At 43.4% G+C, this 27239-nt stretch overlaps 1 protein-coding gene across 1 annotated transcript in view; it reads left to right on the top strand.

Annotated features, from left to right (window-relative positions):
- LOC115476890 (adenosine deaminase-like) overlaps positions 1-26400 on the top strand; it is a 29081-nt gene extending 2681 nt beyond the window's left edge. The window contains exons 2-5 of the mRNA XM_030213462.1: positions 738-809; positions 7947-8048; positions 23782-23849; positions 26268-26400. Coding sequence (XP_030069322.1) covers positions 738-809; positions 7947-8048; positions 23782-23849; positions 26268-26400 — 375 coding nt within the window. The remainder of the gene's footprint in view (positions 1-737; positions 810-7946; positions 8049-23781; positions 23850-26267) is intronic.
- Positions 26401-27239: the final 839 nt, after the last annotated feature.

Here is a 27239-nt window from a genome sequence, read left to right as displayed (position 1 = left end):
AAGTAGGGTATACACAAAAAGCAGCAAATATGAGTTATCTTGTTGGGCAGACTGGATGGACCGTGCAGGTCTTTTCTGCCGTCATCTACTATGTTACTATGTAAAATTCTGATTATGGGGCTTGAATGAAAAAGGGAACCAGCTTATATTTCTTATCCTGCCCTGGTATAAAGAAAATGGTTCTGTTACTTCCTACTGTAGCTTCTGTCATGCAAGTATAGTTTTGTATTCTGAACCATGTGGAGCTCCATAGTCTTGCGTAACCTTCCATACTGTAAGACTGAAGTGGCACCACACAGCGGAAAGGGATTGGGGCTCACAAAAATATGAAAGACTGATTGGAGAGTGGTGGGGAATGTTGTATACCAGGCCTAAAATTTTCCATCAACAGCCCTGGGTTGTCATAGTGCTATAACCTTCACTATCCCAGCCTTGGTCAGCCTGAGGAGCAGAAGCCAAGTCTGGGAATGCTGTCCCGCATAGTAACATGAAGCAGTGTCCCTCTTTTATTGACACAGCCTGAAACATGCTAACACAGCATAAATTAACTGCTTCCCCTGACCCCAGTGCAATATGGTGCAAGATCCTTGGGCAATGTTTTTCACTGTAGATTTTTGACTGTCTCAGGCCATCATTCTCTATCAAGAAGGTTCTCTGAACCTGGATGTGTCCTGTAGAAGAGTACTAATTTAATGTTGACGTGCTCCAATTGATCTGCGTCGCTCTCACTTTTCCAGGAAGCTCTGAGGAGTGGCATCCACAGAACTGTTCATGCTGGTGAAATTGGACCGCCTTCAGTAGTCAGGGAGGTAAGAAATGCAATGTCAGGTGCTGAATTAAAGCCAAAGGATTAAGAGAATATAAGAATCTTGTAAGATTTGGCTTTTATTCAGGTGTTTTGCTATCACTACAGGCGGCTTCTTGTATCTGTCAAGTAATGCAACCGTTCATCTGTTTATCCTAGGCCAAACTGGATCATATTTTTACATGCTGCACATAGACGCCCCTTTGTGAAATGCTGGTGACCCAGAAAGCTGAACTGTCTTATAATGGTCCGTTTGGGAACTGTCAAGTGTACAGACTTCATTATTTTGGAGTGTCAATCTTTTTAGAAAAGGTCCTTTAAAGCATGTCTGTATGATTCGGTCTCAAGGAGTTAGTTGTGATTTGTGGGGTCAATATTCAAAGATTCTTATCTGGGTGGAAGTAGATCCTACCTGGATTAAGTGCTGGTGAGAGGGATTCAATGGCATGAACCGGATCGTGCTGATGAATGTCTTCTGACCACCATGGCACTATCCAGATAACCTCAAGCACTGTCTGGTTAGCAGCAGTATTCAGCATTCCTTCCCAGATAACTTAGGACAGCAAAAAGGGCTGTCTGGATAAGCCTTCTAGAGAGGAGTGGCCTAGTGGTTAGGGTGGTGGACTTTGGTCCTGAGGAACTGAGTTCGATTCCCACTTCAGGCACAGGCAGCTCCTTGTGACTCTGGGCAAGTCACTTAACCCTCCATGTAAGCCGCATTGAGCCTGCCATGAGTGGGAAAGCGCAGGGTACATATGTAACAAAAATAAAATAGATACTACTGGAGATTCTACATGGAATGTTGCTACTATTGGAGATTCTACTTGGATGTTGCTATTCCACTCGCAACATTCCATGTAGAAGGCTGCGCGGCCACATTGGTGATCTGCAAGGGCCGACTTCGCTAGTGGAATAGCAACATTCCATGTAGAATCTCAAATAGTAGCAACAGTGGAGGAGTGGCCTAGTGGTTAGGGTGGTGGACTTTGGTCCTGGGGAACTGAGGAACTGAGTTGGATTCCCACTTCAGGCACAGGCAGCTCCTTGTGACTCTGGGCAAGTCACTTAACCCTCCATTGCCCCATGTAAGCCGCATTGAGCCTGCCATGAATGGGAAAGCGCAGGGTACAAATGTAACAAAAATAAGATAGATACTATTGGAGATTCTACACGGAATGTTGCTATTCCACTAGCAACATTCCATGTAGAAGGCTGCACAGGCTTCTGTTTCTGTGAGTCTGACATCCTGCACGTACATGCAGGACGTCAGACTCACAGAAGCAGAAGCCTGTGCGGCCACATTGGTGATCTGCAAGGGCCGACTTCTACATGGAATGTTGCTAGTGGAATAGCAACATTCCATGTAGAATCTCAAATAGTAGCAACAGTGGAGCAGTGGCCTAGTGGTTAGGGTGGTGGACTTTGGTCCTGGGGAACTGAGGAACTGAGTTGGATTCCCACTTCAGGCACAGGCAGCTCCTTGTGACTCTGGGCAAGTCACTTAACCCTCCATTGCCCCATGTAAGCCGCATTGAGCCTGCCATGAATGGGAAAGCGCAGGGTACAAATGTAACAAAAATAAAATAGATACTATTGGAGATTCTACATGGAATGTTGCTATTCCACATGTAGAAGCCTGCGCAGGCTTCTGTTTCTGTGAGTCTGACGTCCTGCACGTACATGCAGGACGTCAGACTCACAGAAGCAGAAGCCTGTGCAGCCACATTGGTGATCTGCAAGGGCCGACTGCTAAATGGAATGTTGGAATAGCAACATTCCATGTAGAATCTCAAATAGTAGCAACAGTGGAGGAGTGGCCTAGTGGTTAGGGTGGTGGACTTTGGTCCTGAGGAACTGAGTTTGATTCTCACTTCAGGCACAGGCAGCTCCTTGTGACTCTGGACAAGTCACTTAACCCTCCATTGCCCCATGTAAGCTACATTGAGCCTGCCATGAATGGGAAAGCGCAGGGTACAAATGTAACAAAAATAAAATAGATACTATTGGAGATTCTACATGGAATGTTGCTATTCCACATGTAGAAGCCTGCGGACGTCAGACTCACAGAAGCAGAAGCCTGTGCGGCCACATTGGTGATCTGCAAGGGCCGACTTCTACATGGAATGTTGCTAGTGGAATAGCAACATTCCATGTAGAATCTCAAATAGTAGCAACAGTGGAGCAGTGGCCTAGTGGTTAGGGTGGTGGACTTTGGTCCTGGGGAACTGAGTTGGATTCCCACTTCAGGCACAGGCAGCTCCTTGTGACTCTGGGCAAGTCATTTAACCCTCCATTGCCCCATGTAAGCTACATTGAGCCTGCCATGAATGGGAAAGCGCAGGGTACAAATGTAACAAAAATAAAATAGATACTATTGGAGATTCTACATGGAATGTTGCTACTATTGGAGATTCTACATGGAATGTTGCTATTCCACTCGCAACATTCCATGTAGAAGCCTGCGCGGCCACATTGGTGATCCGCAAGGGCCGACCTCTACATGGAATGTTGCTAGTGGAATAGCAACATTCCATGTAGAATCTCAAATAGTAGCAGTAGTGGAGGAGGAGTGGCCTAGTGGTTAGGGTGGTGGACTTTGGTCCTGGGGAACTGAGGAACTGAGTTCAATTCCCGGCACAGACAGCTCCTTGTGACTCTGGGCAAGTCACTTAACCCTCCATTGCCCCATGTAAGCCGCATTGAGCCTGCCATGAGTGGGAAAGTGCGGGGTACAAATGTAACAAAAATTAAAAAAAAAAATAAAAATAATAGCTATCGCTGCTGACTGGATGGTGCCACCAGCTTAACTCTCTATCCTGATTATTCAGAAGTGGCCGCTATAGAATACTGCCCGAGAACATCCAGACTATTTTTGCCTGTGGCAGCCAGCATTTAAAAAAAAAAAAAAAAAAAAACCTGTTCACCACCATGGGGTCAATATGGGGAGGGGACTATTTACATAGAATAGGAAATGATGTGGATAGGATGGCTGAATCCAGTAGTGGAAGGTTTGGTCTTCTGAAAGCATGGACATTTTTTTTCATAATGCATATCCTTGTAGACACCTAAAAAAAAATGATGGTATTCTTGGGGAGGGGTGGATTATTGGGTGTGGCTTCAAAAAAGTGCACAGTTTGTTTCATTGTGTGGTTTTCATTTAAAATGACACAAATATGAAGAAAATGTCGCCATTTATGTGACGCTAGCTCAGGCCGTTTTAGAGCAGGCCCCACTTGCAAACTGAAATGAAAAGAGGACCCAATTAAGACTCGAACAAAATGACTTGATTGACTGTTTTTCCACCCACACCCCTAGTTGCTAATGCACTCGCCTCTTGTCGTCATTCAACATCATGTAAAGGTGCCCACAACAGGAGCGTATCTGCGTGGGGCCACAGGGGCCTGGGCTCCCGCAGATTTTGGCCTGGACCCCCCTACCGCCGCCAACCCATCGCCGATCTTTGCTGGCGGGGGACCCCAACCCACGCCAGCCGAGGGGGAGGGTTGGTGGCGGGGGGGTCTGGCAATGGGGGGGGGGGGGGTTGGTGGTGGCGGCAGGGGGGGGGTGCTAAAATGTGCCTCCTCCCTCCTGGCTCTGGCCCCCCCTACCGCCAGAGTCCAGATACGCCTCTGGCCCACAATAAGCCAATCTTCAAAAGCCCTCTATTTGGACTTTGGGTTTCTGTGGGCTGAAGAGCACAGGGTAGTGTGGCAGTTAAGATAGGTTGCCCGAGAGCTTGCCAAATGTGTGTGGTTTTCATGCTGGAAGAGCTGGAAATGACGAGTAATCATTTTTTATCTTTTGTGAAGCAGATCACAAGATCACTTCCTCTGCCCGACTCCGTACTAGAGAATGACACGGGGATAAAGTGTTGTCCCCGTCTCCATCCCCTTGGCTCTCTCCTCATCTGCAGAAGCCTCGAACACTTATGATTTTACATTTAAATCCTTTTTATTAAAGTATAAAAAGGAACAATATTCTGTGCAACTGTTGTTCATAAATCACAAATGGGAAAACAATAATAAAAACTAGCGACTATAATATAACCCCACCACCACCGTTTACCCTTCCAGCCCCAACAATAGCTAACCCCAAGAAACCCTAATCCACCCAGTTAAAAAGTCCAGGGGTACATAATACAATCTGTTCTGTATGCCCTATAGGGGTGAAATGCTCTACAAAGCACTGTTGTTATGATGTAATCTGTGGATGAATAAGAAGTCATCAACAATCTCCTGCCTTCCACAGTCCTTCCTGCAACAGAAGATGTCTTCTCAGAAGATGTGCCGGTAGCAGGAACGCACAAGATCCCCTGTGCAAATGTTGCCAGCACTTTTGCTTGTTTTCCAAAAACTCAAAACATCATTGTCTGCATCACTCATTCATAAATAACTGACCAATTCATTAACGGCCTTCAAATGACATGGGGGAAAAAGTTTGTCCCTGTGTCATTTTCTACTCCATACATTAACAATATCCCCATTCAGGGGCTGATGCACTAAGCTTAATCATGGTTGCAACATTTGCATTAGACCAGTTGTAGCTGGTCTAAAGCAAACATGATGTAGCGTCTAATGCACAAAGAGGTTTTGTGTAGCTTTAACCATGTGCGGTGTAGCAGATACCGAGAATCCTATGCAAATGTATTACAACAAGCTCATTAGTATTATAATGAGTATTTTGTGCGATGCACAGAAAGCAGCACCTACCTTTAACATGCTAGATTTTATGGCAGGTCAGGAGCTGTCGGAGAGGAGCCCTCTTCATCCATGATGGCAATTTTAGGGTTGATCCCCTTTCCATTTACCTTCTGATCATCCCCTGGCCTGGTGCAGGGAGCCCTCTGCTCCTTCCCACGCTCTGCTAAACTTTACCTTCTCAGGGAATGAATCCAGCAGTCCTTGTAGTGCTCTCAAATTTGTATTCGAATGACAGTCTGGGTAAGCTTCATGATACAACAGATTCATCCGGCTGTTGCCTGTAAAACCTGTCAGCGTAACTCACATTTCATGAGTGCAGGTGCTCTCTCCTCGCCCCCCCCCCCCCCATGTCTTGGAAACAACTGTTTTCTGCATGTGCTAGGTTCTTCCAGGGGCCGATGAACAAAGGTCACTGTTAAATTTCTGTGCATCTCATTTGCATGTCATCCCTTTTGTGCATCGGTTGCTGTTTCCGCGTTGGTAAGTTCACCAGCGGTATTTAATGGTGACCTTTGTGCATCAGCCCCCCTCAGTAAGTTTCTGGCAGTTCAAACTGATAAATGTTTGGCCTTCAAACCTCGGACTTTCCCCTGTATAATGGTTTACCAGTTACCTCCCTTAAGAATGCAAATTCAAAATGTGGCATTCAATAATTTTGAAATTCATTATTCATTTACACATGGGAATGTTGAGTTCACTTACTGTCTTCATATTTATTTTGATATTTTAATTTTTTACTATACATGTTTTTATAGTATATATTTTCCAAAGTTGTTGATTGTTTTTCGATAGACTCCCGATGCAGGCCAGATAGGCTGAAACACAGCTGAGTCGAGTCTTGCTCACTGACTTTTTTTTTATTGTTCATTTATTCTCTTATTGCTTATTAAATTGTTTTATTGGATTCTCAGCTGAAGCGTCTTCCATTTTGATATTTTTGGTCATCTTCGCTGTTCCCTGTCTCCTGTCTCGCATTCAAGTTGTGGCCAGCACTTTTGCTTCTTTTCCAAAAACTCAAAACATCGTTGTCTGCATCACTCGTACATAAATAACTGACCAATTCATTAACAGCCTTCAAAGTGGAGAATTGCATGGGGAAAGTTTGTCCCTGTGTCATTTTCTACTCTATACATAAAAATATGACTGTATTATCCCACTACTGAATCGGGTTGGGTACCCAGAAAATTTTTATTTTTGGTTTGCTTTTGGTTCAATATGAATATCATTGGGAGCGTACACTCTTTGAACACAGTGCACACTATGGGCTGGATTCTGTAAATAGCATCCAAATATGTGTGCCAAAAAAAAAAAATCAGTGCCCAGCTAGGTGCTGAATTTCATGCCCAAAGACTTCTACCAACTGAAGCCAGGTACAAATCCTGGCACTCAAGTTGGGTGCGTGTCCATGGCATTCTGTAATACTGCTTGCAATGTTCAAGAATGCCCCGATCGCTCTCCTTGCAGTTGTGCATGGATACACTTAAGAGCTACCCTAGAACTGGGCATGTAAGAGTATTTCTGCGCCAATCTGCCATTTTGTCACCTTCAATCCGTTGGAACACATTTCTGTGCCGAAAGTTGAGCATGGAAATGGCTTCTAACTTTTGTCGCTGTTTATAGAATGCCATAGTACGTGCAAATGTGCACACTCTTGCCAGGAATCGACATTAGTTTGAAACAGTTGCACAGTCCTACATCTCATAATTATCTGGAAGCCAGTGTAAATCTGAACAAAATATATTTTTAAAATCCTTATTGTATGGATCCTGGGCATTCTCGGTTTGCTAACTGCACTGAACTTTACGAGGTATGTGCAGGATATGAGTGTCCAATGTATTGCAATCCTGTTGGCGTACTGTACTCCCTCAAACTAACGAGCCTTCAAGCTGTCTCGGGTCCATCTTGTGCTCCTAAAATTTTGTTTCAATGGCACACAAACACTGAATTTCCATTGGCACTTTGGAACACTGTGCCACTTGACCTTAAATCTGAACTAGATTCTATTAAGTTAAACATTAAATGAAAAACCTGGTTTTTCCAGAAAAATGATGATTTGTCTGGGCCATTTTGACTCAGGGTGGGCTCTTTTTACAAAACAAATTGAGAGAGAAATAGCAAACTGCCTCACTGTGTCACTGATCTTGAAAGGTAGCATAGCAAGGACTTGGAATAGAACAGAGCAGAACAGAATTTCCAATTACAAGACATTAGCAAGATATAACATGACTTCCTAGGACTCTTATATAGTCCACATTCTGGGTATGAACTTAATGCTTTCACAGTACAGAAGATTTGTTTTTTTCCCATGTACTTTCACTGCCTAAGCAAATTAAGATGCAAATAACGTGTGTTCCTTCTGCAGACAGTTAAAATAGCTTTATAAATGAGCCACCATGCATTCTACCAAATCCCTTTATTCCTTTTTATGTGTTTATTTCTAGGCAGTTGAGATCCTCAAGGCAGAGAGAATAGGACACGGGTACCACACGATTGAAGATCCTGTCCTGTATAAGTCGCTGCTGGAAAAGAACCTGCATTTTGAGGTATATTGGACATTACTGTGGGTACTGAATGGGGAACCAGGGCACGTGTTACAAATACCTCTCTCAAAAATGTATTTTTGAATTTTGCATTTAACGCTTTCAGCACACCTTTCAGTACTGGGTTAAAGCAAGTTCCATTGTGGATATTCCTTGAGCTAAGGGGCCTTTTTTTTTTTTTTTTTTTACTAAAGCTTAGTGTGTGCTGCGTGTCCTGACTTAGTAAAAGTGCCCCTAAATTTGTACCTGAGACAAAGGAGGGTTAAGTGACTTGCCCAAAATCCCAAGGAGTAGCAGCAGCAGGATTGGAACCTGGGCTTCCCTGGTTGTCAGCCCACTGCCTTGACCATTAGGCTAGTCCTCCACTCTTAGATACAGCAGAACTACAAAGGGTTCAGTGGGTGATAAAGGAGATTGAAGAGTTCCCTAACAGATTAGGGCTCTTCAGATTGGGACAAAATGACTTGAAAGGAAGTATAAATCCTGACTGCTATGGAAAAGTTTTTAATATAGAGGTTTGACACTCCTTAAAACTAACTGGTTGCAGATTTGAAATTTTAAAAAGGAAGAGGAGGGGTGTCGGCACACAATTAAGCTGTGACATTTGTTCCGAAAAATGAGGTCAAGAAAAGTAGGTTTAAAAAAGAAGTTTTCAGGAAGACAGACTTGGGAAAGCCACCTCTTAATTCTGGGGATGGATGCTGTTAAGATCTGAGGATTTGCGTATGACATGGATTAGGAACTGAGACAGGATGCTGGCTTTGATGGACCATAAGGCTGATCCGGCGAGAAGTCGGTAAAAATGTACCGACTCTGACTCCAGCTTCAAAATAAAAAATTAAAATTTACCATATTATAATGTTGTATCATTTTATACTTGGATATATCTCTATCTTTTTCCTGAAGCTAAAATACTGGTAAATATAAAATATAAGTTATATTTACCAGTACTTTAGATCCAGAACAAAAAATTTAAAGCCTGTCAGTCAGAGTTAAAGGATTCATATACTAACTCCACAACCCTGGTATTTACATTGCAACCTTACCCAGGAAATGCACATTTTATTTGCTTTAAAAAAAAAAAAAAATTCTCCCTTGTACTTTTTGCTAGTAAATCTTTCTGCAATTGCTTTGGGTTTGTTGCTGGAAGCCAGCATCTATCGTGTGAAAATCTGGACAGCTCGTGTTCTGGCTGTATGGGGTGCCACTTAGCTGTTGTGTGTCTGGTAAGTGAGTTTTGCAAGACAACAGTAAATGTTTTAACTTTACAGGTACAAAGATGCCCCAATGTTTATCGGTGCCAAAAGAGCTTATTATGGAATATTGAAATCTTAATAGCCATTATTTGTAACTGTATGTTAAGACATGTGCTGTTACCTCGCAAACTCACTCAGTCAGGGGTAGGCCAACAGTCTGAGAACTGTACAGGAAGTGCTTGTGTAGCTCAGTTCCAGCATGCACCTGTGATCTGAAACTACCAAACACCCAGGTCACGACTGAGAGACTGAAAACATCTTACTGTAACTGCATTTTAGTTTGATTTCCATGTGTGATTAAATGTAGCTGTGTGCAGTGAGAATGAGCCCAGTGCTGGCTCGATCACAGTATCGGGGTGAGAGATGGCCTCTTGGTTACATTGTGGCAGCGCAAGTCTACTACTACTACTACTACTACTACTTAGCATTTCTATAGCGCTGCCATGGTTACGCAGCGCTGTACAAGTTTAAACACGGGGAGGGACAGTCCCTGCTCAAGAGAGCTTACAATCTAACGGTAACAGACTACGTAGTCAGTGTAGGTAACAGGAATGGGGAAGGTGGTTAGGCGCCAAAAGCAAGGGAGAAGAGATGGGCCTTGAGTAAGGACTTGAAAATGGGCAGGGAGGGCGCATGGCGTATGGGCTCAGGAAGTCTGTTCCAGGCATCAGGTGCTGTGAGGCAGAAGGGGCGGAGTCTGGAGTTAGCGGTGGAGGAGAAGGGTACAGATAGGAGTGATTTGTCCTGAGAGCGGAGGTTACGGGTGGGAACATACGGGGAGAGGAGGGTAGAGAGGTAATGGGGGGCAGCAGATTGAGTGCACTTGAAGGTCAATAGGAGAAGCTTGAACTGTATACGGTAGTGGATTGGGAGCCAGTGAAGCGACTTGAGGAGAGGGGTGATATGAGAGTATCAGTTCATGCGGTAGATAAGACGTGCGGCGGAATTTTGGACAGATTGAAGGGGGGATAGGTGGCTAAGTGGGAGGCCAGCGAGGAGAAGGTTGCAAGAGTCAAGACGAGAGGTAACGAGCGAGTGGACGAGGGTTTGGTCTGTTCAGAGAGGAATGGGCGAATTTTGCTAATATTATACAGGAAGAAGCGACAGGTCTTAGCTGTCTGCTGGATATGGGCAGAGAAGGAGAGGGAGGAATCGAAGATGACTCCGAGATTGCGTGCTGAAGAGACGGGGAGGATGAGGGTGTTGTCAACAGAGACGGAAAGTGGGGGGAAGAGGAGAAGAGGGTTTGGGTGGAAAGATAAGGAGCTCAGTCTTTGCCATGTTCAATTTCAGATGCCGGTTGGACATCCAGGCAGCGATGTCGGAAAGGCAGGCTGAAACTTTGGCCTGGGTTTCGACTGTGATGTCGAGAATGGAGAGGTAAAGCTGGGTGTCATCGGCATAGAGATGGTACTGGAAACCATGTGATGAGATCAACGAGCCTAGGGAAGAGGTGTATATCGAGAAGAGAAGCGGTCCAAGGACATATCCTTGAGGAACCCCAACAGAGAGCGGGACAGGGGTGGAAGAGGAGCCATTAGAAGATACTCTGAAGGTGCGTTGGGAAAGATACGAGGAGAACCAGGAGAGGACGGAGCCCTGGAACCCAAATGAGGACAGTGTGTCAAGAAGTAAATTATGATTGACGGTATCAAAGGCGGCGGATAGGTCAAGGAGGATGAGGATGGAATAATGGCCTTTGGATTTGGCGAGGAACAGGTCATTGCAGACTTTAGAGAGTGCTGTTTCTGTCGAGTGTAGTGGGCGAAAGCCAGATTGAAGCGGGTCGAGGACGGCCTGAGAGGAGAGGAAGTCAAGGCAACGGCTGTGGACAGCATGTTCAAGTAATTTGGAGAGGAAGGGTAGAAGAGAGATGGGGCGGTAGTTGGAGGGACAGGTGGGGTCAAGTGATGGTTTTTTGAGAAGTGGTGTGACTACAGCGTGCTTGAAGGTGTCAGGGACAGTAGCAGTGGAGAGAGAGAGGTTGAGGATGTGACAGATTGAGGGGTTAACTGTAGGAGAGATGTTGGTAAGCAGATTGGTGGGAATGGGATCCGAGGAACAGGTGGTGCACTTAGAGGAAGAAAGAAGGCGAGCAGTTTCCTCTTCGGTGATCTCAGGGAAGGAGGAAAAGGAGGCCGGGTTAGGTTGGTTGAGGGAGTGGGTTAAGAAGTCACAGGGAGGAGAAGGCTTGGAAGTGAATTCAAGATTAATCTTCTGCACTTTATCGCGGAAGTGGTCAGCTAGTGTTTGAGGAGAGAGTGAGGGGGGGGGAGCGGAGGGTACTTTAAGTAGGGAGTTGAGGGTGGCAAAGAGGCGACGAGGGTTGGAGCCAAGAGAATTGGTTAATTGAGAATAATATTCCTGTTTGGCAAGGAATAGGGAGGACTGGAAGGAGGATAGCATGAATTTGTAATGGGTGAAGTCTGATAGGGTGCGAGATTTCCTCCAGAGTCGTTCAGCAGATCGGGTGCAGGAGCGAAGGTAATGGATGCAAGGGGTTAACCAGGGCTGAGGATTAGTGCGCTTAGTGGGGCGAGAGACAGATGGTGCTAGGGTATCCAGAGCAGTGGAGAGAGTTTCATTGTAGGTAGAGACAGCCGTGTCGACAGATTCAGAAGACGAGATGGAAGGGAAGAGATTGGAGATGTGAAAGGATAGGGTAGGGGTGTCGACAGCTTGGAGATTCCTGAAGGCCGTGGTTATAGTTGGGCGAGGTTGAGGGGGAGGGTGATGAAGTGTGAGGGTGATTAGGTGATGATCTGAGATAGGAAGGACTGAGGTGCAGAAGTTGGAAGGTGAGCAGGAAGAGAAGAGAATGAGGTCGAGACAATGGCCATCACTGTGAGTAGGGGTGGTAGAGCATAGTCGGAGGTTAAAGGAGGATATCAGAGTGAGGAATTTAGAAGCGTAGGAGTTGGATGGGTTGTCAACATGAATGTTAAAATCACCAAGAATGAGGGATGGAGATGCGGGATCAAGAAAGACGGTGAGCCAAGCGTCGAAGTTCTCCAACCAGTGGAGCACTTCTGCTGGTCTTCTCTTGAGAGAGATACTGTTGCACTTTTGCTTAATCTGTGTTTTCTCTTAAGGCAGTGGTTCCCAAACCTGGTCCTTGAGGCACCTTTGACCAGTCAGGTTTTCAGGATCCCCACAATGAATATTCATATGAGAGATTTTGCATGCAGTGCAGGTATTTCATGCAAATCTCTCTCATGAATATTCATTGTGGGGATCCTGAAAATCTGCCTGGCTGGAAATGCCTCCAGGACCAGGTTTGGGAACCACTACCTTAATGTTTTTTATTTTGATTGGAGTTAATATTCCAGTGCTAGAGGGTCCTACCTGAATTAACTAGTGTTGGCCAGGTCCCTACAGGATATTTAGCGCACAAAAAAAACAGATAGATGGGATATTCAAGGGCACTAACTGCAACACTTTTTTGTGTGTGTGGGGGGGGGGGGGGGGGGGCAGCACCACCACCACCACCACCACCACCACCACCACCACGATCTTTAGCTGCAGTACTTGGATATCTGCCCATTTAACAGAGGACTGCAAGAAGGCTGTCACCAGCCAGGTAACTCCCAGCAGGGGCCAGGGACTGGCACTGAATATCTGATTTTAATTCAGCTAACAGCTGTTGGCCTTTAAAGACATACTGAATGCCTCCAGCTCAGTACCACTCCAGTTGTTTCCATCTCGCTACCATTTCTGCTCATGTGAGCTGGCTCTATCCAGGAACAGGTTGTGACCAAATGAGTCTTCATTTGAAACTGTCTAGAACTTTTCCTATGTTGTACCTACTCCGTCCATCTAGCCCACACACTACAGCAGCAGACTTCACTCTGGATCCATACACAGTGGCTCCATGTGGAACCTAGCATGTATACAGCCTAAGCAGGGCCATGCCTAGGGTCTCTGGCGCCCCCCTGCAGACTATAAGTTGGTGCCCCCCCCCCCCCCCCGTGTGGCATCTCCTTTCTCTCTTCTCCCACCCTGCCCCCTTTTTCAGCCTATTACCATAAAAGGTGAATGACAAGTGCTTTAGAATTTAGGCGCAGTTCATTACAGAATACGCTTATTGAGTTATGCATGTAAATTCTAATTTATTGCCAATTAGTGCTCATTATTGCTTAAGTGATGGTAACAACACTGACTGGTTTGTTAAGCCAATTAAGTTACGTGCATTGTTATGGAATTCGCTTAGATTTCAGCATAGAATGCTAAGTAGAATCTGGGGGTGAGTGGAGAGTGCTGTAACATAGTAGATGACGGCAGAAAAAAGACCCGCACGGTCCATCCAGTCTGCCCAACAAGATGAACTCGTGTATACCTTACCTTGATTTGTACCTGTCTTTTTCAGGGCACACACACCGTATAAGTCTGCCCCGCCTCCCACCACCGGCTCTGGCACAGACTGTATAAGTCTGCCCACCACTATCTTTGCATCCCAACCACCAACCCCTCTTCCCCCCCACCGGCTCCGCCACCCAATTTCGGCTAAGCTTCTGAGGATCCATTCCTTCTGCACAGGATTTCTTTATGTATATCCCACGCATGTTTGAATGTCTACACCGACATCTGGCAGCACTCACCGATTTAAGTGCTGCTGAATAGCAGTGACGGGGATGGGCAGAGCAATTTAACTGGGCAGGAATCTTACCTCTTGGTTAAATGTCTGTGAATATTGGCCGATGTCTTTCCGAGGGCTACAAAATGACAGAGTTTACTATTGTCACAAAATCTAGCTCTCCTGTCTTCCACAGGCCTTCCTGGAATAGAAGTTGTCTTCTTAGAAGATGTGCTGGTAGCAGGATGTACAGGATCCCCCATGCAAATTTTGTTAGTTGTGGCCAGTATGTTTGCTTGTTTTTCCAAAAAAAATCAAAATATCTTTGTAGGCATCACTTAAACATAAATAACAGTCCAGTTCATTAATAGGCTTTAAAGTAGAAAATGACACGGGGACAAAGTTTGTCCCCTGTCACCATCCCCACGTCATTCTCTATTCCATGCATCAAATTACTTTCTCTCTTGGCTCCACATTTAGTGGACTGCGACTCTTTAAACAGCAGTTTTCAAACCATTTCATTAATGAAGCAACTACATAATTACAGTCCCTGGTTTCCTGACTCTGCAGATATAAAAATTCACCTGGAAATAGTCTACTGCAGCATGCTGTATACACTGCTGCAGAGAGAATACTTCCATGTTATATGTTCATGTAAAAATGCTGCATTTTTACATAATAAAAATGTGACATGAAAAGCAAGTAAACATTTATCAAAAACATACATTTTCAATACTTCAAGCGGTTTTTTGCCGATTGTGGATTTGATTGAGATAGAAGACAAGTTAACTATTTTTTGAAGTTAAAAATGTAATAAAAATTAATGAAACGAAAAGAAAATGCTAACTTTGTCCTGAATGAAGAAACATAAGCACATTTCAGTCCCTCGAAGTGTTCTTCGTGTGTTCAAAAAGCCAATGGACTGCATTAGGGGCTTATAGCCCATTTAGTTATGTTTAAACAAAAAAGATCTGCATGAAACAAATTATTTATTTTTATTTTGACTTATAAACCACTTGCCCCTGAAACATGTACAAAACAGAATAATCCATTTGTGTATCTAAAAGGTAAACTAGTACAAAACAGATGAAGATATGATTCCATGTGCCCCAATGAAAGGAGAGTTTAATTTTACTTTTATTTACTTTCAATATATTTCCATCTTTATAACACCAGGCTTCCCAACAACAGTAAAGATGAACCCATCAGGAAATAGGATATTCTCACTGAAACTGCAATCTGTATTGTATAGAGAACAGTGTATAAAAATGAGCACACAATACAGAGTTTATAACTACTTCTGCTACCGGCTACAATAATTTTTTAAGCAGTTTTGGAGATATTAAATTTTTATTTAATGATATTTATATCTAGATAAGGGAAACTTTCAAATAAATACAAAAGCTGTCCAATACGTTTTTTTAAAAATCCACCTTTTAAGACAGTTGTTACAGATGGAGTGCGTATAGGCAGTCCCTTCTTTTTAATGACCTTTTGCTGCTGTTTTGGGTGTACTACACAACCGCGGCAAGCTCTGCCTTCTGGCTTCAGCTCTTCCAGTGGACTAGATAGGCTCACTTCGTCTTCTCCAGTTTTATCCAACCACCTGGTCCTCAATCTCATCTAACCTCCTCCTTGGGCCCGCTCACCTCTGACGCAGCTTCCTGTTTCCGGCAAGACGGATGTCTCAGACTGAGAGGGAGGACGGACCTTGCAGAGGGAGAGGAGGCGACTCGCAATGTGCTCCGCAGCAGCGCATGCACATAGGCGCTGACGCGCCAATGCGGTAAAGTTTATTTTATTTTTATTTTTTAATACAACTGGACGGCAGCGCTGCGGCCGGTGCGGCGCCCTTGAAGGCAGGCGCCCCCTGCGGTGCTTACCCCGCTTACCGGGTTGGCACGGCCCTGACCCTAAGGCCACTGGTCACTTGGTATTGCCTTTGTGTGATGTCTGTCATGGGGGTGCTGTGAACACTATCTGCACTGCATGCAGTGTACAGAATCCAGGCTCAGGAACTTACCCAGAATTCTGTGCAATAGTGCCATCCTTAGCCAGTGCAGGGGGGGGGGGGGCAGAAGCCAGCCTCAGGAACTTACCCAGAATTTTATGCTACAGTTGCCATCCTCAGCCAGCCTCAGGAACTTATCTACAATGCTATGCAGCAGTGCACAGGTGGAGCCACTAAGCCTGTTAATGTGGCCATTAAAAAGCAATGTATAATCTATGTTCTGGGGCAATGGATTTTGCTAGGGATGTACACGGAAAACCTTTGTTTTCGGAAAATATAGGGATACCCCCCCCCCCTCCCAATTTTGGAAATCATTTTTTCACAGTTGTTTCATTTTTAAAAAAAATTGTGGATTTAATGCATAGATTTAGCACACATTAAATCAATTTAGCCCAATAACATACCAAATGAGTACTACTGAATGCACATCCCTAACCCTCGCCGAGCAGGTTTGATTTCTAGAATATTCTCAAAGAATATCTGCACAGAATGGAGCTCTGTCACAGTAGCGTTCAGTGTGGCAAGGTTAGATGCTTGCTATTTTTATTTAAATCAGCACTGCAAACAAAGACTCTGTTCTTGAAATACTTGAAAGAAATGTTAAAATCAAAACCCTGTGAGAAGTGGTCATAGATCTCATTGTCCCCCACATCCTCCTATTCACAGTATCATAAATATATGCAGTGAGCTAGAGGCTGTGTTTCTACAAATGTGCAGTGTCCCTTCCAGCAGCACTATTTCCCTGGTGACGGCTCCTGGATAATTTCGAACACAGCTGGGCTCCATCACAGCTACACCTGGAAGATTCCCCCTGCATGCCAAGAGTGCCAGGTTAAAAACATAAAAACTGCAGCATGCTGACTGCAGAAAATTAGGTATAAATCTTTCAGTAAATTCTAGTTCCCTGCTTTATATCTAGAGCACTGCTTGTCCACACCTGAATTTTCAAAATGAAAGCAAATGCACTTTCCCTTGAAATTTGCAGAAATGAGGCAGTAACGCTGCACGATGAGAGCCTGTTCAGAATAGTATATGGATGCTCGGATTCCATTCTAGAATACTGGCACAACCTAATATCGGCACATCTTCTATTCAGGCATGCTACAAAATTATTTTTCTTTATAGCACCAGTGTTTACTTGGTGGTAATTGGGCAGAGCGCTGCCAGGTTACCACGGGAGCCCTACCACCACCTCAATGGGTGGCATTAAGTGCTTCCTCCCAGCCGAAAAAAGACGGCCTTTTACCCGCTGCAGTAAAAGGGAACCTCTGTGCGTCGAAACCCGCTTTTTACCGCAGCTTGGTAAAGGACCCCTGTATTCTGTAACTACTGCTAGAATGCTTCGCAGGGCTAGATGTTTGGATCCTGTTGCTCCTCTTCTCATTAGACTTCATTGGTTGCCGTTATCTTTACCGCATACAGTTCAAAATCCTTCTCGTAGCTCAAAGTTCTTTATGCAGGAGAATCATCTTCCTGTCTAATATTGTCATCCCATCTACTCCATCTTCGATCTCTAGACTCCAATCGTCTTACCCTGCTGTCACCTAGTTTGGAGTCTACTAGATCTGCTTTTTTTTTTTCCTCTTTGTCTCTGACAATGGAATAATCTCCCTCCAGAGATTTGGAATGAATTGTCTAATTTTAAAGTTAAACTGAAAACCTCAAAGTCCTAAATGCAGTAGTGTGTTTTGTGATGGGCCTAGAGGGCTTGTAGCTGTACTTTTAATTTATTTTAACTTAAATTTAATTTACTTTGTATAGTACTTTAAATTTAATTAGCTTTATATAATTCATATACTTTGAGAATGAGTGTAGTTTTCTTTCCTGTTTTTATGGTGTTCTTTTAATTTTAATTTTTAACATTAGCTGAAATTGGGTGGCGGAGCAGGTGGGGGGAAGAGGGGTTGGTGATTGGGAGGCTAGGATAGGGGAGGGCAGACTTATACGGTCTGTACCAGAGCTGATGATGGGAGGCGGGACTGGTGGTTGGGAGGCGGGAAATACTGCTGGGCAGACTTATACGGTCTGTGCCCTGAAAAGGACAGGTACAAATTATAGTAGAATTAGAAAAGGTACAGCGAAGGGCGACGAAAATGATAGTGGGGATGGGACGACTTTCCTACGAAGAGAGGCTGAGAAGGCTAGGGCTTTTCAGCTTGGAGAAGAGACGGCTGAGGGGAGATATGATAGAAGTGTATAAAATAATGAGTGGAATGGATCGGGTGGATGTGAAGCGACTGTTCACGCTATCCAAAATACTAGGACTAGAGGGCATGAGTTGAAGCTACAGTGTGGTAAATTTAAAACGAATCGGAGAAATTTTTCTTCACCCAACGTGTAATTAGACTCTGGAATTCGTTGCCGGAGAACGTGGTACGGGCGGTTAGCTTGACGGAGTTTAAAAAGGGGTTAGATAGATTCCTAAAGGACAAGTCCATAGACCGCTATTAAATGGACTTGGAAAAATTCCGCATTTTTAGGTATAACTTGTCTGGAATGTTTTTTACGTTTGGGGAGCGTGCCAGGTGCCCTTGACCTGGATTGGCCACTGTCGGTGACAGGATGCTGGGCTAGATGGACCTTTGGTCTTTCCCAGTATGGCACTACTTATGTACTTATGTACTTATAAATTCAAGGTAAGGTATACACACATGAGTTTGTCTTGGGCAGACTGGATGGACCATGCAGGTCTTTTTCTGCCGTCATCTACTATGTTACTATGTTTTGATGTTGCCCAAAGTAATAGTGGTATATCACGTCTGAATAAATATAAATATAATTGCATGTGTAAGCGGTAGCCCTTACCATGCTGTGCCTGTGTGGCAGCCCCCTTTACACACTGTCATGTCAGGATGTGCATTAAGAAATTTGCTGCCACTTACTCCTGGATTCTATATATGGCTCCCAAATTGGGCACCAATATTTGGGCATCAACCCAAGATGCGTGCCCAATTAAACTGGCAAAGAATTCAATTGGTGCCGATAATTGGGTGCTAATTGGCTCCATTTGGAAGTTGGTGCACATTTTGCTGCTCGCTATTCTATAACAATGTACATGCAAATCTGTGTGCCATCCAAAAGGGGGGGGGGGGGGGGATAGGCATGGGAGGTATATAGGCAGGTCAGGGATGTGCCCAAGACTTGTATGCAATGTTATGGAATACTGGGGCTGTGCACCTAAACTGGGCACTAGGAATTACATCACCTTTTAGTGAGCTCAAGTCCTGGCGTCCAAATTGGCATTCAGTGCTACTCTATAATAGGCACTTGTGTACCCATTACAGACTAGCATTGGTTGCCGAATTTTGAGCACCGTAGCCCTTAACTTGTGTAAACGCTGATCTTCTGTACACATGCACAGGCAAATGGTGTGTAGTGCCCTGGTATGGAAGTGTGCCCTTAGGTTGTGTAGTGCCCTTACGGTTGAATGGTAAAAACCATCTGCTTTTTTTGTATAGGCAGTGGAGGGGAGAAATTAGCATACATAACTCCTGAAAATGTTGGACTAGTGGTATATTCCTCTGATTGAAAGGTGCCCCCCCCCCCCCAATAAAAAGAACTTTTTATATTAGTTTAATCTCTTCATTGAGTTTTGAAATCACCATACCAAACCAGTAACGGAGCCACAAGAATAAACAACCAGCAGACATAAGTATTGCCATACTGGGAAAGACCAAAGGTTCATCAAGCCCAGCATCCTGTTTCCAACAGTGGCCAATCCAGGTCACAAATACCTGGCAAGATCCCAAAAAAGTAGAAAACATTCTATACTGCTTATCCCAGAAATAGTGGATTTTCCCCAAGTCCATTTAATAATGGTCTATGGACTTTTCCTTTAGGAAGCCGTCCAAACCTTTTTTTAAAACTCTGCTAAGCTAACCGCCTTACCACATTCTCTGGCAACGAATTCCAGCGTTTAATTACGCGTTGAGTGAAGAAACTTTTTCTCTGATTTGTTTTAAAATTTACTACATTGTAGCTTCATCTCATGCCCCCCTAGTCCTAGTATTTTTGGAAAGCGTAAACAGACGCTTCACATCTACCCGTTCAACTCCACTCATTATTTTACAGACCTCTATCATATCTCCCCTCAGCCGCCTTTTCTCCAAGCTGAAGAGCCCAAGCCGCTTTAGCCTTTCCTCATAGGGAAGTCGTCCCATCCCCTTTATCATTTTCGTCGCCCTTCTCTGCACAATATTTGAGGTGCGGTCGCACCATGGAACGATACAAAGGCATTATAACATCCTCATTTTTGTTTTCCATTCCTTTCCTAATAATACCTAACATTCTATTTGCTTTCTTAGCCGCAGCAGCACACCAAGCAGAAGGTTTCAACGTATCATCAACTACGACACCTAGATCCCTTTCTTGGTCTGTGACTCCTAACGTGGAACCTTGCATGACACAGCTTTAATTCGGGTTTCTTTCCCACATGCATCACTTTGCACTTGCTCACATTAAACGTCATCTGCCATTTAGACGTCATCTCCCAGTCTTGTAAGGTCCTCTTGTAATTTTTCACAATCCTCCCGCGATTTAACGACTTTGAATAACTTTGTGTCATCAGCAAATTTAATTACCTCACTAGTTACTCCCATCTCTAGGTCATTTATAAATATGTTAAAAGCAGCAGGCCCAGCACAGACCCCTGGGGAACCCCACTAACTACCCTTCTCCATTGAGAATACTGACCATTTAACCCTACTCTCTGTTTTCTATCTTTTTAACCAGTTTTTAATCCACAATAGAACACTACCTCTTATCCTATGACTCTCCAATTTCCTCTGGAGTCTTTCATGAGGTACTTTGTCAAACGCCTTCTGAAAATCCAGATGCACAATATCAACCGGCTCACCTTTAGCCACATGTTTGTTCACCCCTTCAAAGAAATGCAGTAGATTGGTGAGTCAAGATTTCCCTTCACTAAATCCATGTTGACTTTCTCATTAATCCATGCTTTTGAATATGCTCTGTAATTTTGTTCTTAATAATAGTCTCTACCATTTTGCCCGGCACAGACGTCAGACACACCGGTCTATAATTTCCCAGATCTCCTCTGGAACCTTTTTTAAAAATCGGCGTTACATTGGCCACCCTCCAATCTTCCGGTACCATGCTCGATTTTAAGGATAAATTTAGCTCCGCAAGCTCATTTTTCAGTTCTATCAGTAGTCTGGGATGAATACCATGCGGTCCAGGAGATTTGCTACTCTTCAGTTTGTAGAACTGCCCCATTACATCCTCCAGGTTTACAGAGAGTTCATTAAGTTTCTCCAACTCGTCCGCTTCGAATACCATTTCCGGCACCGGTATCCCACCCAAATCTTCCTCGGTGAAGACCGAAGCAAAGAATTCATTTAATCTCTCCGCTACGGCTTTGTCTTCCCCGATCGCCCCTTTTACTCCTTGGTCATCTAGTGGTCCAACCGATTCTTTTGCCAGCTTCCTGCTTTTAATGTACCTAAAAAAACTTTTTTTTTACTATGTTTTTGCCTCCAACGCAATCTTTTTTCGAAGTCCCTCTTAGCCTTCCTTATCAGCGCTTTTGCATTTGACTTGACATTTCTTATGCTGTTTCTTATTATTTCAGTCGGTTCCTTCTTCAATTTCTGAACGATTTTCTTTTAGCTCTAATAGCTTCCTTCACCTCACTTTTTAACCATGCCAGCTGCCTTCCATCCTCCTTTTTTTAATATGTGGAATATATTTGGCCTGGGCGTCCAGGATGGTGTTTTTGAACAGCATCCATGCCTGATGTAAATTTTTGATCCTCAGTCTCTCCTCTTAAGTTTTTTTTGTTTGTTTTTTTTTCATCGTTCTCATTTTATCGTAGTCTCCTTTTTAAAGTTAAACGCTAACGTATTTAATTTCCTATGTATACTTCAAATCTAATATCAAATCCGATTATATTATGATCACTGTTATCAAGCGGCCCCAGCACCATTACCTCCCGCACCAGAGCATGCGTTCCACTAAGGATTAGGTCCAGAATCTTTCCTTCTCTCGGCTCCTGTACCAACTGCTCCATAAAGCTGTCCTTGATTTCATCAAAGAATCTTACCTCCGTAGTGTGCCCCGATGTTACATTTACCCAGTCAATATCGGGGTAATTGAAATCACCCATTATTATTGTGTTGCCCAGTTTGTTTGCGTCCCTGATTTTTAACATTTCTGCATCCGTCTGTTCATCCTGGCCAGTCGGACGGTAGTACAATCCTATCGCTATCCTTTTCCCCTTTACACATGGAATTTCAATCCACAGTGATTCCAAGAAGTGTTTTGTTTCCAGCAAAATTTTCAATCTATTTGATTCAAGGCTCTAGTTAATATACAATGCTACCCCTCCACCAATTCGATCCACCCTATCACTACGATATAATTTGTACCCCAGTATGACAGTGTCCCACTGGTTATCCTCTTTCCACCAAGTCTCAGAGATGCTTATTATATCTAATTTTTCATTTAGTGCAATATATTCTAACTCTCCCATCTTATTTCTTAGGCTCCTGGCATTCGCATATAGACATTTCAAACTATATGTTTGTTTGTTCCTATTTACATCATGCTTAGTACTTGACAGTATTAATTTGTAATCTTTTGTCTGATTTTTATTTAAGGACATCTGATCTACTATGGTCTCTTTTGCAACTTGGTGATATCTTTGAAAGGTAACCTTATCCCGAACCATGCGCTTTTGAGTGATTGTCAGCCCTTCTCCCCCCTCCCCCCCCCTCCCCCCCCCCCCCCCCCCCCCCCACCCCCCCCCCGTTTCTAGTTTAAAAGCTGCTCTAGCTCCTTTTTTTAATGCCGATGCCAGCAGCCTGGTCCCACCCTGGTTAAGGTGGAGCCCATCCTTTCGGACTGTCTGAAAGAAATCGTTCCACAGGTTAGACTGGAACATTCCTTTTTAATGTGGGTAAATGAAAATGCTCTGAAAAGCAATTTCCAGTCAGTCTAATTTTAGTTGTGGAAACTGCTTTTGAAAATTGCAGGTGTAATTTTTTAAAGCACTTCTGTGATGTGGATTGGCCACTGTTAGAAACAGGATACTGGGCTTGATGGACCTTTGGTCTGTCCCAGTGTGGCAATACTTATGTACTTATCTATGTACTTATGTGAGTAAGTGTTCTACCCATGGAAATTAAGTGTTCAAAATGTCTCACCCTGTTGTATTAATGATTGCACAACTCACATACTCTTTATCTACACCACTAACATTAACCTTACCTCAATCCTTCCCCCACATTTCTCCATTTTATCATTTTCTACTCAACTTGTTATCTCTGTAACACTTTTGTAACTATACATTATGTTATCCTTGTAATACTTTGTACTCATTCATTGTTTAGCCACACTGAACCTGCTACCGAGCGGGGTATAAATGCCATAAATAAATATATTTATCGATTTATGGGGCCAAGGATTGCAAAAATTTGCGTGCTTTCCTATTTTCATCAGGACACGTGCTATGATCAGAAAAAGTACCCACAATGTATTTAGGGATAGGTACCTGTGGGTGGTTTTTTTTTTTCGGGTTTTTTTTTCTTGGGGGGGGGGGGGGGGCTTTACTTTTTAAAACGGATATGTAGTTTGTGGATAAAAAGTAATCATTGACTTTGAAGTTATATTGGCCATTTGACAATTGCTCCTTTTAGTGAAAGGCAGCAGTCTAACCATCATTTTACAGGATCTAATTTGGTTTTATATATTATATGCTGTTCTAATTCTAATTTTTATAGAAAACTTAATGTAGGTGTTGCTTTGCTATTTTGAGGGCAAGTACACCAGTTTATACGAAATCTGTTGTTTATGTATTTGCTTTTGGTATTAATGGAGTAATCATGAAATGGCAGTTTTATTGCACGTCACATATCTGTTTTCTGCTCTCTAATTCAGTTGTGTCCCTGGTCTAGCTACCTCACCAGTGCATGCTGTTCAGACTTTAGAAAGCATCCTGCGATACAGTAAGTATGACAGAAACCACACAGTATTTATCTAAACATGCACATAAACCATTGCAGTAATCACACTACCTAGGGAAGTTGTAGCTTCACTGTTACTTTGTACCTGTTGGCCTGCAAGCATAATTTCAAAGGGAAATGCTCCGAGAAGTTTGCCTTTTGAAGAAGTGGGGCTAGCTGGCATGACAGGTACTTCAGTACTTACACAGCCTCTTGACGCAGAGCTGCCGGTGGGGGGGTGGGGCAAGATTCCCACGGGCCCGACCTCTTAAGGGGAGGGCTCGGTGCTGGCACTAGAAAAGCCGCTTTCTTCAGGCTTCTGGTGGTAGGCATTGCCATAAGGCTGGCTTGGTCTCCTGCTCCTGTGTGCTGGGTTATCACATTAACTTTGCTCTTCTGGCCATGTCCCGCCACCTATGTGAAGTACTTCCTATTTCCACAAAGGCGGGAGCGGTTGCGTCAAAAGAAGGACCCGTGGCTGGCAGAGCAGAGTTAACATGATAAACCCAGCACACACCAGCAGGAGATACTGATCAACTAGTACTGCCAGGTAGAGAGCCCGGAGGGGGGTTACACAAGATTTTTTGCCCTGGGCTCAGCTTGGTCTCTCTGCGGCCCTGCTCTGACTCCCATAAATCATGAATAGAGCTTTCATTATTTAAAACCAGTGATTTCATAGTAAGAATCCTGAAAGGTAACTTTAAAACAATACAGGAACGTAAGACCTTTGAAGTCAGAATGATTAAATATTTGGACACCCACCACACAGGACTTAAAGATCTGGGTTTTCTAGCCTATTATAAACCATAAAAATGTACTGCTTTGTTTGTCACCCTCCTGTCTCCATGCATATCTCCCTGTCTCTCACCTATCCAGACTGCCACTGAAATGCTTTGATGTTTCACTTATATATACTGTCATCTACCAACATTTGCTTATTTCCGATCTGACAAAGAAGGGCAACCTTCGAAAGCTAATCAAGAAATGTATTAAGTTATGCCCAATAAAAAAGGTATCTTTTCTTTTCCATGTTTTATTTTGTTTTGATTTCAATTGATTACCTTTAAAAGTGGACTAACACGGCTACCACACCTCTCTACTCGAGCTGTAATTAAAATTCAGAATAACTCAGCCAGTCTGCTTGGTTGTGTCAGCTTTTTCTGTATAGTGAGGTGATGGTGTATGGAAAATCTATACATTGTGCTAGCTTTTGTTTAAACAAAGCCACAGACTGCAGCAGTGTCATCCTAGTCCCCACACCTCCATTTTATCTACGTCGTTCTGGACCCTCTCTCAAGTAGGGACTCCAAAAATCACCTTTCCAAACCGCGGTCGTGATGGAGCTGCACTGGAAGCTCACAGCTCTCAGGTACTCGCTGTCTAACAGCCTAGGCCAGTAAACATTGCTTAGCTTATCTTACTACAGGAGGAAGTAACTTTTATTCTAGCAGCTCTCCTTACGTGACATCTTGACTGACATTTTAAGCTGCTTTTAATTACCAATGTCTTTCAACTGGCTGTACCAAACAGAAGATAAAGCCTTTGCATACACAGTATATGAATACAAACGGCAAAGGTGACAAGACCTGGATAAAAAAATAGGGTGCAAAAGTTTTTATTGTAGTAGTCAATGATACATTGAAGGTATAGATGACTCAACATGCGCTGTGTTTCAGCCGCAAGGCCCTGCCTCAGGAGTCTCCAAATAAAGAAAATTCTTTACATACCCAAAGTATATAGTCACTCGTACTCCAATAAAAATTTTTTACACCATATTTTTCAATTCAGGACGTTTGTAGCTAGGAGGGATTCTGCTCCCATCCTCATTCCCATAGGGCCCTCCCTAAGGACCTAACATATGCACTACTGAAGAGGTTGGAGAAACTTGATTGGTCCATTGATACTCATATTGGTAGGTGTTCAGTTTGGTTCAAGCTAAAACAGCCCCAGGAGGAAGTTAAAAATTTTGTCATCTCCCCTGTTTTATTCCAGGTAGATAAGCATATAGATTTCTATGTAGAAACCAACACCCACCCCTCTCTACGGCTCATACCACAGCCTTTGGATCAGCTAGAAGCATGGCCATCGTCTACAGTAATACTCTCAACCCCAGCCAACTGAAAACCATGGCTGGGTGTGCCCCGTGTTGAGAAGCATTGACTTATAGTACCCTTCTCTGCCTTTTGAAGTCTGGCTCCAAAACTGTATTAGAAATATACAATGATAGTTCATGTTTTGCTGAAAAAGAGATGATGTCTGTTCCATTTAATTCACAGGCAAAGATTCTTTCTGTGACATTTGCTCAACTGTCTGGCATGTCTGTTCATCAAAGGTAGATGCAGTAGAGAATGTGTTATATAATGTCTTACAGTATTCTGTCATTCAATCATGCAAATAGAATCTATATCTCCTTTTTCTCAGATTCAAGAACGATAAAGCAAATTACTCCTTGAGCACAGATGATCCATTGATTTTTGGTTCTACGTTAAACAAGGATTACAAAGTAGCCAAGAAATATATGGGCTTCACAGAAGAGGATTCATGCAAGCGGTAATAGGCTTTTAAAATAATGGATGCTTATGTGTGATCATGAAAATGGAAAGAGAAAAAAGGGCATTTGTTTTAGTAAGGAACATGGTTGGGTAGCATCCGACACTGTGACCATGTGCTACAGAAATGCACGACCAGGTTCTAAGACAAAAAATAAAGGCTAAAGGAGTACTTCCCCCCCCCCCCCCCCCCCCCCCCCCCCAGATTTTTGGGTTATCTTGGTTCATTTCAAACATTTCTTTTGATATAATTTTTTTTTTTTATCTACACTAAGGTGCTTCATTTTTAAAGCGGATGGATCTCTCAAAATTGCAAAAATGTCGAAATTGTGATTATTTTTTTTTTTTGAAAAGACAATTTGGACAGTTTCTACTGACTTCCACCCAAATAGCAATGGGACATGGTTTGGGTGCGCCCAAAGCTTAGGATGTCTCAGCAATATACAGAATGGGAAGAAGTGCTGGCAACACAGATCAGGACCAGCCACCGACATGGTCTGTGTTTCCAGATCTTTCCTCAGGGAGTTGTTCCATTTAAATCTCATTTCATTATTTTGCATACTGAAAATTAAAGTTTGGAGAGTTAAATGGACTAACTCCTGAGGAAGATCTGGAAACATAGACCGTCAGTGGCTGGTTAGAGCACTAAAAGCTAAGTACTTTATTTTAACCCTATGAAGATGTCTACCTATAATTGTGAAGATTTAATATTGGCGAAAGATTTTTTTTTTTTTGCACATGAAATGTATGTGAAAAAGCCCAAAGCAGATATGAGTGGTGGTGAGGAAGAAATATCTCACCGAAAGTTACCATTTCAAACAGCATCACTATAATTTTAGTGAAG

Source organism: Microcaecilia unicolor, chromosome 8 (genome assembly GCF_901765095.1).
Source record: "Microcaecilia unicolor chromosome 8, aMicUni1.1, whole genome shotgun sequence".
NCBI classification, from domain to species: domain Eukaryota; kingdom Metazoa; phylum Chordata; class Amphibia; order Gymnophiona; family Siphonopidae; genus Microcaecilia; species Microcaecilia unicolor.
Note: the sequence above shows the minus strand (reverse complement) of the source record. Positions and strands in the feature narration are given on the sequence as shown.